The sequence below is a fragment of the Rhincodon typus genome, chromosome 30, assembly GCF_021869965.1.
Source record: "Rhincodon typus isolate 14 chromosome 30, sRhiTyp1.1, whole genome shotgun sequence".
NCBI lineage: Eukaryota > Metazoa > Chordata > Chondrichthyes > Orectolobiformes > Rhincodontidae > Rhincodon > Rhincodon typus.
Window position 1 is genome coordinate 26033032 of NC_063361.1, and position 14146 is coordinate 26047177.

The 14146-nt window shown below is 42.3% G+C and overlaps 1 protein-coding gene across 1 annotated transcript in view; it reads left to right on the forward strand.

The window, feature by feature from the left end:
- The first annotated feature begins 5560 nt into the window (after positions 1 to 5560).
- Positions 5561 to 14146, forward strand: part of dhx58 (DEXH (Asp-Glu-X-His) box polypeptide 58) — a 185665-nt gene continuing 177079 nt past the window's right edge. The window contains exons 1-4 of the mRNA XM_048614416.1: positions 5561 to 5686; positions 6824 to 6874; positions 10772 to 10966; positions 13855 to 14059. Coding sequence (XP_048470373.1) covers positions 10790 to 10966; positions 13855 to 14059 — 382 coding nt within the window. The 5' untranslated portion in view covers positions 5561 to 5686; positions 6824 to 6874; positions 10772 to 10789. The remainder of the gene's footprint in view (positions 5687 to 6823; positions 6875 to 10771; positions 10967 to 13854; positions 14060 to 14146) is intronic.

Sequence of the window (14146 nt, forward strand, 5' to 3'; positions counted from 1 at the left end):
CCAATACACTTTTGGTTGTTGACTTGCTCGCTGAGCTGGTAAGTTTGTTCGCAAATGGTTCATCATCATACTAGGTAACATCATCAGTGCGCCTCTGGTGAAGTGTCGGTAATCTGCCCCGCTTGCTATTTGTGTGTCACGGTTTGCTGGGGTGGGTGGCATCACTTCTGGATTTGTTTCGTAGTGGTTGGTATATGGGATCTAGCTGTACATGTTTGTTAATGGAGTTCCGGTTTGAGTGCTAGGACTCCAGGAATTCTTGAGTGTCTTTGCTTGGCTTGTCCTAGGATGGCTACGTTGTCCAAGTCGAATTGGTGTCCCTCTTTGTCCATGTTTGTTGAAATGAGTGATAGTTGGTCGAGTCTCTTGGTAGTTCATGGATTCTGATGGCTAGTTTCCTTCCAGTTTGCCCTATGTAATGTTTTTGGCAGTCTTTGCATGGTATCTTGTAAATAATGTTGGTTCTGTTAGTTGTGGTTGTTGGATCCTTTATTCTCATCAGTAGCTGTCGTAGTGTAGCTGTCGGTTTGTGGGCTACCATGATTCCTGGGGGGGCGGAGTAATCAGTGGTCATTTCAGACATGTCCTTTAATGTATGGTAGGGTGACAAGTGCCTCTGGACGTGTTGTGTCTTCCTGTTGGGAATTCCTGGAAGCCTGGCACTCCCCAGAGCTCCATTAACAAACACGTAGAGCTGGACCCCATATACCAACCACTAAGAAACAAATTCAGAAGTGATACCACCTACCCCAGTATAAATAGCAAGCAGGACAGAACATCGACGCTTCACCGGAGGTGCACTGATGCTGTCACCTTGTATGGTGACGTAACGTTTGCAAACAAATTTACCAGCTCGGTGAGCAAGTCAACAACCCAAACTACAAAACTTCTCAAAAACCTTGAACAATGCTATCTTTAAAGCGCAGGTCAAATTTTTATATTTGTAATAAAATATAACTCCCTAAGCAAATATGTCATCCATACCTGGTCAGGTCTATGTGCTACAGCAATGTGAAAAGGCCTGAAACAGGTCCCAGACATCAAATCGCTACAGAAAAGTCAATAAGTAGTGAAACCAAAATTGGCCATCCGGCTTTGACCGAGACACAGAAGCTATTTACCTTAGCAGAGAGGTGAGTGACTAACGGGCATTGTTTTAAAGTTATTGGTCGCGAGGTTAGAAGGGAGGATTAGGTTTTCGCACTAAGGGTCTGGACCTCATTGTTTGAAAGGTCAGTAGAGGCAGAAACCATCAATTTGTTTAAGCAGAGTCTGGGTATCCATGTCAAGAGCTGAAACGTACAGAGTTGAAATGTTGGGAAAGATGCTGGAAATGGGATTGGGTGGATGGCTTGTTCTGCACGAGCACAGTCATGTTGGGCCAAGTTGGGAGTCAGTTAGCTGGGCAAGAGGTTTGTGATGCAGAGTGATGTCAACAGCATGGCTTCAATTCCTGATATAGCTGAGGTTCCAGCTTCTCCACCTCATTCGAGGAGTGGTGACCCTCAGGTTAAACTCAACACCAATCATCTGTCTCAAATGAGAAAGTGGCCCTATGGTTCTCAGGGATTAGTTTGCCAAGGGATCATTTTTTTGTGCTGTAAATTTTTCTGTGATTCTACTAATACTGTGACTGTAAGCACAGGTCTGAGGCTAGGAATCTGCAACGGATAACTCACCTCTTATCTCCCTGAAGCCTGTCCACCATCTACAAGCCTTAAGTCAGGATTATGATGAAATAATCTCCATTTTCCTGATTTTAGTGTAGCTCCAACAACAGTCAAGAAATTCACCAGCATCCAGAACAAGTGGCCCCTTGACTGGCACCCCATCCACCATCTTCAACATCTACTTCCTCCACCATTAGTGCACAGTGGCAGCAGTTTGTACCATCTAAAAAGTGCACTGCAGAGACTCGCCCAAGCTTCTTTGACAGCACTACTAAACCCGTGACCTCTACCACCTTGAAGGACAAAAAAAGGCAGATATATGTGAACATCATCAACTGTCAAGTCCTTTGTCCAAGCCGCACGACGTCTTGACTTGGAACAATATCTCACTCTTTCGCTGTCATTGGGTCAAAATCCTGGAGCTGTCTTCCTAACAACATTGTAGGTGTATCCATGGCACAGTGACTGTAGCATTTCAAAAAATGGCTTACCTGCCACCTTCTCAAGGGCAAATAGGGATGAGCAACGAATGCTGGCCTAACCAGCAGCCCCCACTTCTCACAAAAGAATGGGGAAACAAAAGGCCTTTCATGATCCCATAATAGACACAGTTCTAAAAGAAAAAAAATACGAAATAGAGCTTGGGTTTTACCTGCTGAAATCTGCTGGATAGCCCCATACTGACCGTAGCCCACACTCTCTTGACCAATTTAGATGGATTATCATGACAGACCAAACCCTTGACTGATTTCTGTGCAGCTTCCCGACTGATCTACCGTGATTCCCCGAACTGGTTGTGCTGCACCTCCAGGGCTGGCCGTGACTCATTCATAGTGATATGGACCTCCTGACCCAGACCACCTCAAGTGGCTGACTGACCATGCCCATGCCTCAGGACTGATCTTAGATGTTGCACTTGACTTACTGTGCCAGTATACCTGGATGAAGGCTACTTCCTTCAGACATTGAGACATGGCCATTTGGTTGATGTACATGAAGTGTGCTTCCTGCGTGCACTGTTGGCACATGGTGGAGATGTCAGATTGGCATCACACAGTGTGGTACAGCAACATGCTCAACCCCCTAAGACTGATCACTGCTGACAACCATGACAAGCTGTCTGGCTTTATGTCTGCATTAAGTAGCAAGGCAAGACAGAAAGGCTATGATCCTTTAAACTCTGGCTGAGGGGGCAAAGCTCAAAAGATATAGCACAAAGTGAGTGAGGGCTAAGAGATTAAGCAAGGAACCCCGAGATGTAGCTGGTCCAATCCATGAGCTGGGTGCGTGTCCCTGCAGGCACAGTGTCTTGGCAGCAGCATTACAACTAAAGGTGGCAGTGTACTCTTAAAGTGCAGCTTTGAAGTGCAGAACTGGATCGGAGATGTGCCATGAAGGTGCAGTGAGGCTAGTACATGACCAATGCCAACATCTGTGGATGGGGGATGTGTGTTCCATCTTTGTGGATGGAGTGTCCCCTGAGACATTGGTGCCAGGTGTGCCAGATGGAGCTCTGGAGTCTCCAGGTAACCCATTCTGACTTTCATGTCAGGAATTCTCAGCATCAATTCTATCCGGAGCAGGAGGATGGGAACCTGCATATAAATGAGGTGAGATTAACTAATAATGAGATGCAAATACAGGCAAATAGATGCAAATAGGCCACTTGCTGCTCCCTGTTGGGATTCTCGTCTCGCTGTTCAACACTTAGTCCTTGAACGGCATTTTCTGTTCTCAACATTGTGAATCTCAATACTGCTGGTCTCACCTGATTTTTCCAACTTATTTGTCAGCAAGGGGGTGGGGAAGCTTCTGCCTTAAATGATACAGAGGCACAAATTCATGTATTCACAGCTGTTGGATAACTTAAATTCAGGTAATTAATTAGCTGCAGGATAACAAATAATGGTGACCATGAAATTATTCATTCCTGAGATGAAAGGGTTTGACTTACGAGGAGAGATCGAGCAGATCAACCCACTAGAAGAATGAGAAGAGATCTGATTGAGATATATAAGATGCTAAAGGGGATTAACAAAGTAGATGTAGACAGGATGTTTCCTCGTGGGGTGATCTAGAACACTCGGCACAGTTTTAGGAGAAGAGGTACCAGATTTAAGACAGAAATGAGAAGAAATTACTTCTCTCAAAGTGTTGTGGATCTGTGGAACTCCCTACATGAGAGTGCACTGGATGTCAGGATACTATATATTAGTTTTAATCAGTAATGGGTTAAAAGGTTATAGAGACCGGGCAGGAAAGTAGAGTTGTGGCTGAGATGAGATCAGCCATGATTGTATTTAACAGCAGAGCAGACTCAAGGGAATGAATTGTCTCCTCCTGTTCCCAGTTCTTATTTCTTATTGGATTGTTGTCAGAACTCATATTTTTCTCTGCTGACCTATAAACAAAGGAAACGTGCTATCTTCACACAGTGCAGACTGCATGTATGACTCCAGACCCACAGTAATATGTCTTGATCCTTAAATATCCTCTGAAAGAAGAATTAGGGGGTATCTCAAAGAAACATATAAAATTCTGATGGGACTGGACAGGCTAGATGGCGGAAGAACGTTCCCGATGTTGGGGAAGTCCAGAGCTAAGGGTCACAGCCTAAGAATAAAGGGGTAAGCCATTCAGGACTGAGATGAGGAAGAATATCTTCACTCAGAGTTGTGAACCTGTGGAATTCTCTCCCACAGAAAGCCATTGGGGCCAGTTCATTAGATATAGTCAAGAGGGAGCTGGACGTGGCCCTTGCAGCTAAAGGGATCGAGGGTATGGAGAGAAAGCAGGAGTGGGACACTGAAATTGCATGGTCACATTGAATGGTGGTGCAGGCTTGAAGGGCTGAATAGCCCACTCCTGCACCTATTTTCTATGTTTCTATGAAATGTCCCAGCATATCATTCAGTTGTCAGGAATGGGCACTAAATTTTGGCATTGCCAGCAATGCCCACATCCCAAAAATGAATAAATTGAATAACGAGTTCGACAACAGAAGGACCAAAGCAAAAGCTAAGCCCCAGTGACACAGCCAAACTGTAATGTGCATGAGAGATAGTAGGAACTGCAGATGCTGGAGAATCCGAGACAACAAGGTGCAGGGCTGGATGAACACAGCAGGCCAAGCAGCATCATAGGAGCAGAGAGGCTGACGTTTCGGGCCTAGACCCTTCATCAGAAAAGGGGGAGGGGAAGGGGGTTTTGAAATAAATAGGGAGAGAGTGGGAGGCGGATAGAAGAGGGATAGACGAGAGGATAGGTGGAGAGGAAACAAACAGGTCGAAGAGGCGGGGATGGGGCCAGGAAAGGTGAGTGTAGGTAGGGAGTTGGGAAGGGGATAGGTCAGTCCAGGGAGGACGGACAGGTCAAGGGGGCGGGATGAGGTTGGTCGGTAGGAGATGGAGGTGCGGCTTGAGGTGGGAGGAGGGGATAGGTGGGAGGAAGAACAGGTTAGGGAGGCAGGGACGAGTTGGACTGGTTTTGGGATGCGGTGGGGGGAGGGGAGATTTTGAAACTTGTGAAATCCACATTGATACCATTGGGCTGCAGGGTTCCCAAGCGGAATATGAGTTGCTGTTCCTGCAACTGACTGCCTTCTGCTGGCTGGACTTGCTCTCCCTTTAAATGTCTCAAACTCATTTGTCACTCCATCCCCTCTCCAACATTCTTGTCCTTCATTTAAAAACTATCCTTTTCAAAACCAGCGGTCACTACAGACTAAACAAACAGAGAAATAAAGTCTATTTTAATACACCTTGAACAGTGGTGAAAGAACGATTTTAATGCAAACACCACTATGTAGAACAAATTGAAGCTTTTGAATATGCAATGTTTGTTGCATGTCACTGTACTCCTTCAGTGGGCCCTCCATGCAGCTCCAGAGAAATGCTCAGTTTCAGTTTCAATTCCTGTCGTACAATGAAAGGTCGAAACTCGATTTGAAACGTTTTTGTGACACATTGATACTTCCCTCACTGTTCCTTCAGAGATAAACAAGGAGAGCTTCTCGGGTGAGTTGTGTGCTTGATTCCTCACTGCTCTGTTGAAACTTCTATTTTTTTGCTCATTTGCTTTTAATATGCTTTTATTTCTAATTTATATGTTTGATCATTTTCTTAAAAATAATTAGTGCCTTTTCTCCACGCATCTTTGTTCTTCTAACTTTCTAACCTTATTTTCCTTACCTATAGGTGCCAATTGTGTTGGGATACAATTCTGTACTAGCCACCAGCCCTCAATGACCATTCTTTAAGCTTGTTGGGTGTGTACCAGCAGACGTGGCTGGGTACTTAAGGGTTGAGGCATATTTATTAGAACAGACACTGATTGAGAGGATGAGGTGAGAACACGATTAGGTGTTTCACTGTCAGGGTCACTAAATAGAGATTGGCAGCATGAAATTGGCTTGGCTTTTTCCTAGTGTGCTTAACTTAGTGCTGTTGTCAACGTGCCAATTGCGATGAGTTAATTTCCCCAGTGAGCTGTCGGTGGATCTCAGCAAACTGTTTTTGTTGAAATCTATTACCTGGTGTCACTGTAGAAAACAGGAGGCTACTGTAATGAGGACTGATGTCTCAGGTTTTTAACTTTAATGTTTACTGATATTGCCTGTAATGCCAAAAAAGGCACCCAGTCTTTTTCATGCTCTAGCTCACAACAGAGGGTTGGCTTCAGCAAATGCTGCATTATTACAGGAAAAGGAATAGAGTTTCATGTCAGAAAATAATCTGAGGGCGGGTTCCACAGGCTGGAGAAATGAAACTTTGGCGTGTGCCGCAGTAGGTAGTTTGTTTTGATACAGAACTGTAAGATGTAGCTCCATGTCTGTGTAGGCACAGGCCAGTTTTCCTGTTTGCATTCATGCAACCTTTGCTTTAATCCTGATCTTGTATAGAGGAGACCTAGCTAGTTCTTCTGATAAGTCTTGTCCAATATAGGAAACAAGACCTGAGGGTGCATATTGGACTGACTAAGTCGACAGTGCCTTAAGAATGCATGTACAATGAGAAGACTAATAGATGAGTGCTTGAATTGAAGAGGGATAGGTGAATGGATGTGCAAGAAACATGTTGCATCTCTCATAAAGCAGTCCCAGGCTGAGCTTCTCAACGTCTGCGGGTTAAATATAACTCATCTCTTTTTTTCAGTGTTTCATTCAATGCTCCTGTGCCAGATGTTCAACTAACCATTTTATAGCGGTAAGTCTCATTTGCCACTATCACACTAATGTCCTTTTATAAATGGCATAATTCATTGTGGATCTTTTCATGTTGCTGATTTCTTTTAGTCCCTCGTTTCTAAGGACAGGCATCAAAATGGCACTTGACAGAAATGCTCCATTGAGTTTATATAAAATGATTATCAGACTGTCAAGTAATCCAGAAATTTTAAAAAAAAAAAGAAAATGTGGGAAATATTTAGCAGGTCAGGCAGCATCTGGAGAGAATCAAGTCCGTTAACTCGTATTTCTGTCTGCACTGATACCATCCAAATGAGCAAGTTACCAAGTACCATTCCTCTCCAGCTTCTCCATGTAATCCTGCACATTCTTTCTTTTCCAAAAATAATTGTTTCAAAGCCTCAATTGAACCTGTGTTCATCTCACTCTCTGACCCCAACCATTTGCTACCTTAAAAATTTTCTCCACATGTCTCCTATGCTTCTTTTACCAATTACCTTAAAATGGTACCCTCTCATTCTTTCATCCTTAAGAAGTCTTTCTTTATCAACAGTGACCAGGCCCTTTATGATTTTGAACACCTCTATCATTGTGTCATCAGCAAATTTGGCAAACATACTTTCCATCCCTTCATCAGAGTGATTTGTCTAAATTACAAACAGTTGAGGTCCCAGCATTGATCCTTGTGGTAATCCACTTGTGACATTTTGCCAATCTGAAAACATATCCACTTATACCTACTCTCTGCTTCCTGTTGACCATCTAATCATCTGTCCATGCCAATATGCTACCTGCTACATCATGAGCTTATATGTTGTACAATAACCTTTGGGGTGGCACATGCACTGGTTCCCCTTTATCCACAGCACGTGTTACTTCCTCAAAACACTCCAATAATTTGGTCAAACATGATTTCCCTTTTACAAAACCATGTTGACTATGCCTGATTACCTTGAACATATCTACTTTCCCTGTTATAACTTCTTAATTGTAGCTCATAACATTTTTACTATGGCAGATGTTAAGTTGACTGGTGTGTAATTTCTTGCTTTCTGTTTCCATCTCTTTTGAATAAAGGAGTTGTAATTACAATTATAATTCCAAACGAATGGAACCTCCCAGAATGAAGGGAGCTCTGGAAAATTAAACCAATCCATTAACTATCTCACGAGGCATTTCTTTTAAGACCTCAGGATGAAGTCCATCAGGACGTGGGCACTTGTCAGCCCGTAGCTCTGACAATTTAATCAGTAACACTTCTCTAGTGATTGTGATTTTCCTGAACTACTCCTTCCATTTTTTAGATTTATCACAGCTTCTGGGATATTGCTTGTATCATCTGTAGTGAAGACAGATGCAAAATACCTGTTCAATCCATCTGCCATTGCCTTATTTTCCATCATACTCCAGTCTCACTTTCTATAGTACCAACACTCTTCATTAACTGTTTGCTTTTGAAAATATTTATAGAAACTCTTACTATCTATTTTAATGTTTCTGGCTAGTTTTCTCTCATACTCTAATTTTTCCTTAAGTTATTTTTGTTATATCCTGCCCGGTCTTCTGACCTGCCACTGGTTTTACACAATTATATGTTTTTCCTTTAAGTTTGATAATACCGTTAACATTTCTATTTAACCACAGATGGTGGGATTTCTCCCTTGAAATATTTCTACTGTTTGGATGTATCTATTCTGTGTATTCTGAATTATCCTGTTAAATGTCTGCCACTGTATCTCTGACCTATGCTTTAACTTAATTTGCCAATCCACTTTAGTCAACTCTGCTTCCATGATCTCATAATTGCCCTTATTTAATGTTTAATAAGTAGTCTCAAACTCATTCCTTTCTCTCTCTCAAACTGAATTTAAAATTCAATTGTATTATGGTCACTGCTGTCTGGCGGTGCCTACACTGGGACATCATTATTCATTAACCCCATGCACAGTTTCAGGTCTAGTAAAGCCTGCTGTCCAATTGGCTGCAGAACATACATTTCTGAGAGGTTTTCACACCATTTCTTATGTCCTCAAAACAGTTAAACATTTAAAGTCTTTTCAGATGCAGCTGCAGCATCTCCTACATGTCAACATGACTATCACTGAAACAGTCTTCCCATTGCTCTGATGGCAGTGAACTTATCTATATGCCCTTTAATCATAGTCTAAAATTTTCACTGCAGCAGGTGTTAAGTTAACTGGCCTGTTTTCTGCCTCTATCCCTTTGCAATCACAATTTTCCAAAATAATGTAACCTTCTTGAATCAAAGCAATTTTGGAAAATTGAACCAGTCCATTAACTATCTCTGGCTTGTACATGCTTCGTACCGTGAATTCCTCTCACTGTGATCTTTTGCCCTTGGTAACTGAAGATTCAGCTCTCTTACAGACTTCATCACACTTTAATTCCACTGCCGGGGAGGTAGTGATGTCGCGGGGATGTCACTGGAATAGTAATCCAGAACTTCAGGCTAATGGACATAGTTTAAATTCAATAAAATCTGCAATTAAAAGCTAACCTAACGTAACTAATGAGCTAAGAACCCCTTTGGTTCACTCATGTAAGAAGACAGAGGGTGGTGGTTGATGGGAAATGTTCATCCTGGAGTTCAGTTACTAGTGGTGTACCTCAAGGATCTGTTTTGGGGCCACTGCTGTTTGTCATTTTTATAAATGACCTGGATGAGGGCGTAGAAGGATGGGTTAGTAAATTTGCGGATGACACCAAAGTCGGTGGAGTTGTAGATAGTGCGGAAGGATGTTGCAGGTTACAGAGGAACATAGATAAGCTGCAGAGCTGGGCTGAGAGATGGCAAATGGAGTTTAATGCGGAAAAGTGTGAGGTGATTCACTTTGGAAGGAGTAACAGGAATACAGAGTACTGGGCTAATGGTAAGATTCTTGGTAGTGTGGATGAGCAGAAAGATCTCGGTGTCCATGTGCATAGATCACTGAAAGTTGCCACCCAGGTTGATAGCGTTGTTAAGAAGGCGTACAGTATGTTAGGTTTTATTGGTAGAGGGATTGAGTTTCGGAGCCATGAGGTCATGTTGCAGCTGTACAAAACTCTGGTGCGGCCGCACTTGGAGTATTGTGTACAGTTGTGGTCACCTCATTATAGGAAGGATGTGGAAGCATTGGAAAGGGTGCAGAGGAGATTTACCAGGATGTTGCCTGGTATGGAGGGAAGGTCTTATGAGGAAAGGCTGAGGGTTTTGAGGCTGTTTTCGTTAGAGAGAAGAAAGTTAAGAGGTGACTTGATAGAGAAATACAAGATCAGAGGATTAGATAGGGTGGACAGTGGGAGCCTTTTTCCTCGGATGGTGATGGCTAGCACGAGGGGACATAGCTTTAAATTGAGGGGTGATAGATATAGGACAGATGTCAGAGGTAGGTTCTTTACTCAGAGAGTAGTAAGGGCGTGGAATGCCCTGCCTGCAAAAATAGTAGACTCGCCCACTTTAAGGGCATTTAAATGGTCATTGGATAAACATATGGATGATAATGGAATAGTTTAGGTTAGATGGGCTTCACAGGTCGGCGCAACATCGAGGGCCGAAGGGCCTGTACTGCGCTGTAATGTTCGATGTTCGATGTTGAAGGAAATCTGCTGCCCTTACCCAGTCTGGCCTATATGTGACTCTGGACCCACAGCAATGTGATTGACTGTAAAATGCCCTCTGGGTAACTAGGAATGGGCAATAAATGCTGACCTAGCTAATGATATCCACATCCCATGACCTTGATTGTCAGATTCCACATATCTTACTAATACATCTTTAAAAAGGGAAATGTAAGTAGAAACTACCCTGTTTTTGGTAAATGACAGTATTTTAGAATGATTTAATCCTGAACTAAATCCATGGCCTGTTCATTTCTAGTCAGTTTATTGGTGGAGAAATGTTAATTTCTTTCAGTGCTGTTTCAGATATATAATGCAAATTGATCTGCGGAACTACCAGTGGGAGGTTATACAGCCTGCTCTTCGGGGCAAGAATATCATCATATGGCTCCCAACAGGTGGGGGCAAGACCCGTGCAGCTGTGTTTGTTACCAGATACCACCTAGAAACAAAGGGAGGCAAAGGCAAAGTAGCTGTTCTTGTAAATAAGGTAATAAAAAGTCACTATTTATGTTAAAACAAAAGAATAATTAATATTACTGTTTAATTGAACAGTACTGCATAGCAAGGTAACGTATTACTCGAAGTAGGAATGAATATGACATGAAAAGGATTTACTGGAATGGTTTCATGGATGAGGGATTCACTTGCATGCTTTATATTCTGATATAGATCACATTCCAGAAAGGCCTGTACCTTTAAAACAGTTACATGGCATCAGGACATGTGGCATTCCAGTATAAAGTTACATATGTGTATAACGTATGTATTATCATTAAGCACAGAACCCAGGCTATATGTGTAAGACTGTGATATTTTAGCCATGTAAACAGTCAGCATTGTTAATAAACTTCAAGGTATCTGACTCAACAAGCATGCAAGTCTTCCTGGTATACGTTTCTCGGGCTAACGTATAGAAAGTCACAGACTGCATTGGCTGTCAGGTTGATAAGCAGGATCCACAGACTTTAGCTGAAGGGCTAACCGTCAGAATTAACTGAATTCCTTTACAGAATACACAATGGGCCAAATGGCCGCCTGTTCTTTATCCGTCTGTGATTCTAATTGATGACACAGTGCCATGATCAGCCATATCTACTTTTGATTTTTGTTTCATTTTGCAAGCATTTTACAAACATAGTGTGTTTAAGTACAATTTTTATCATATTGCCCTCAAAGTGTTAAAATGGAACGGGTATGCAGTAATGATAGCTGTTCTTGTGGTTACTTTGAAGAGTATTTGGGAAAGCGTAACTCAAGAATGATTTAGATCTGTCTACTGAGCTTCTCTTTCTATTTGACTCTGTCAGTTCCTACGTCTTTCTGTTTGTTTTCTCCATTTCTTTTATTGTGATTGTTTTGTTGCCTGAAGGCAGAAATGAAAGTGAAACCTTGAAAAACATCTTTTGATTCAAAATATTAAAAAAAACCTGCAATTTTATTGTAGTTTTTGTGGCCTCCGCACATCTCAAGGTATTTTGCAACCAATGAAGGAATTCTGAAGTATAATAGTCACTGTTCTAATATAGGAAACACTGTAGCCTGTCTGTGCACACCAAATTCCCATAAACAGGCAATGCAATAATGACCAGATAATCTGTTTTTGTGATTTTGTTTGAGGAATAAATAATGGCCAGGACACCGAGGATAACTCCCCTATTCTTCCTCAAGCTAGCATCAACAGGAGGTAATGGCCGAGTGGTATTATTGCTAGACTATTAATCCAGAGGCCTTAGTAATGATTTGGAGGAGCTGGGTTCAAATCCTGCCGTGACAGATCGTGGAATTTGGATTAAATTGGGAATTTGAATAGTCTAATGATGACCATGAAACTGGTGTTGATTTTTGGTGGGCGATAGCCCATCTGGTTCATTAATGTCCTTTAGGGAAGGAAACTGCCATCTATAGCTGGTCTGGCCTACGCATGACTCCAGACCCACAGCAATGTGGCTGATTCTCACGTGCCCTCTGGGCAATTAGGGATGGGCAATAAATGCTGGCCTAACCTTATCCTGTGAATGAATTAAAAGATATATATATGGGTTCTTTGCCACACACCTGAGCAGGTACATGGGGCCTCAACTTAATGTCTCATCTGACAGACAGTTCCACTGACAGAACAGCATTCCTTCAACACTGCCTTTGATATTATTTTGTGCTCAGACCTGGATTGGGGCTTGAGAGCAGAAAATCATATCTCAAGGGCCAGAGTGAGCCATTGCTGACACTTTAGTGTCACAGGGTTTACACAACACATTGATACCAATATACTGAAGGAATGTTGAATGTTGTGAAAAACAGGCTTTAATGTTAGTATACTGCAAATTAATCACTTCAAATTAATAACACAGCTGGGTAACTTTTATGCATTTCTCATTTGCACTTTGTCAGGGGAGTTGAATTTTTACTACGTTTCCAAAATATGTGCAGGACTGAAGTGTAACATCACAACCAAAAATGGATACTGATCATATATATTTCAGAGAGCAGGAGCCATCATTTCTACAGCAGTAAAGTATCCGTCAAAACTACTTTGGAGTATGTTCAAAGTCAACCTTCCCCAAGCCCCCTCAGTGGGGATGAAGATGCTTTTTGACTGCATCTGTTTACAGGGTTGGTTGTGAAAAGCATTACCAATGGAGGCAAGAGAGAATATTAGCACAGTGTTTCTCTACTGCTGGCCATTCACACTACCCAGAAGGATTATAATTTTGAGCATTGAACTAACCCAGTCCCAGTGTCATCAGTACTTGTTGCTTATGAAAATTTCCTGAGTGTTATAAATCAGCTTTAAATATTTTCTAATCAACCTGTTCAGGGATGTTATTACACACTTGGTGTAGGTGGGTCTTGAACCCAGGCCTCCTTGCTTGGAGGTAGGGACCCTACCACTGCATCACAAAGCCTTCATCTCAAGAAGCAAAAGTAAGTTTGAGCAACAGTTGTATGCAAATAAAATGGGACTGTGAAATAAAAACAGAAATCGCTGGAGAAACTCAGTAGGTCCGGCAGCATCTGTGGAGAGAAAACAGAGTTGATATTTCAAGCCCTGTTGACCCTCCTTCAGAACTGGACCCAAAGCTTTGACTTTGTTTTCTCTCCACAGATGGTGCCAGACCTGCTGAGTTTCTCCACCAAGTTCTTCTGCTTTTGTTTGAGATATCCAGCGACCGCACTTCTTTGTTTTATTAAAATGGTAGCGTTGGCATATGGCTTTTTGAATGAGCTGCTTTCAACTGCTTATCTAGTGTGACAACTATTGAGTTTACTGCCTGGGATTCTTACCACATCAGTCCGCAGGAATCAACACTATGCTTAGCTGTACTGCAAATGAAGTTATGCACAGGTATCCTTTCTCTAAAATGGTGGTCTGTATAGGTGCCTCTGGTGAACCAACATTATGAAAACGAGTTTGAGCCTGCGCTGAAGCATGCGTATCGGGTGGCGCCCATAAGTGGTGACAGTGAACTGAAAGATCATTTTGCACTCGCTGTCCGGAATTATGATGTCATTATCTGCACAGCACAGATTCTGCAAAATGCACTGACCAGCACTGAAGAAGAAAAGCATGTGGACCTAACAGGTAGGGGAATTTAATCAATGCATCCTATAAAACAAAAGCCACACTGGATTTAAAATTCATAAGCCACACGACACCAGTTTATAGTCC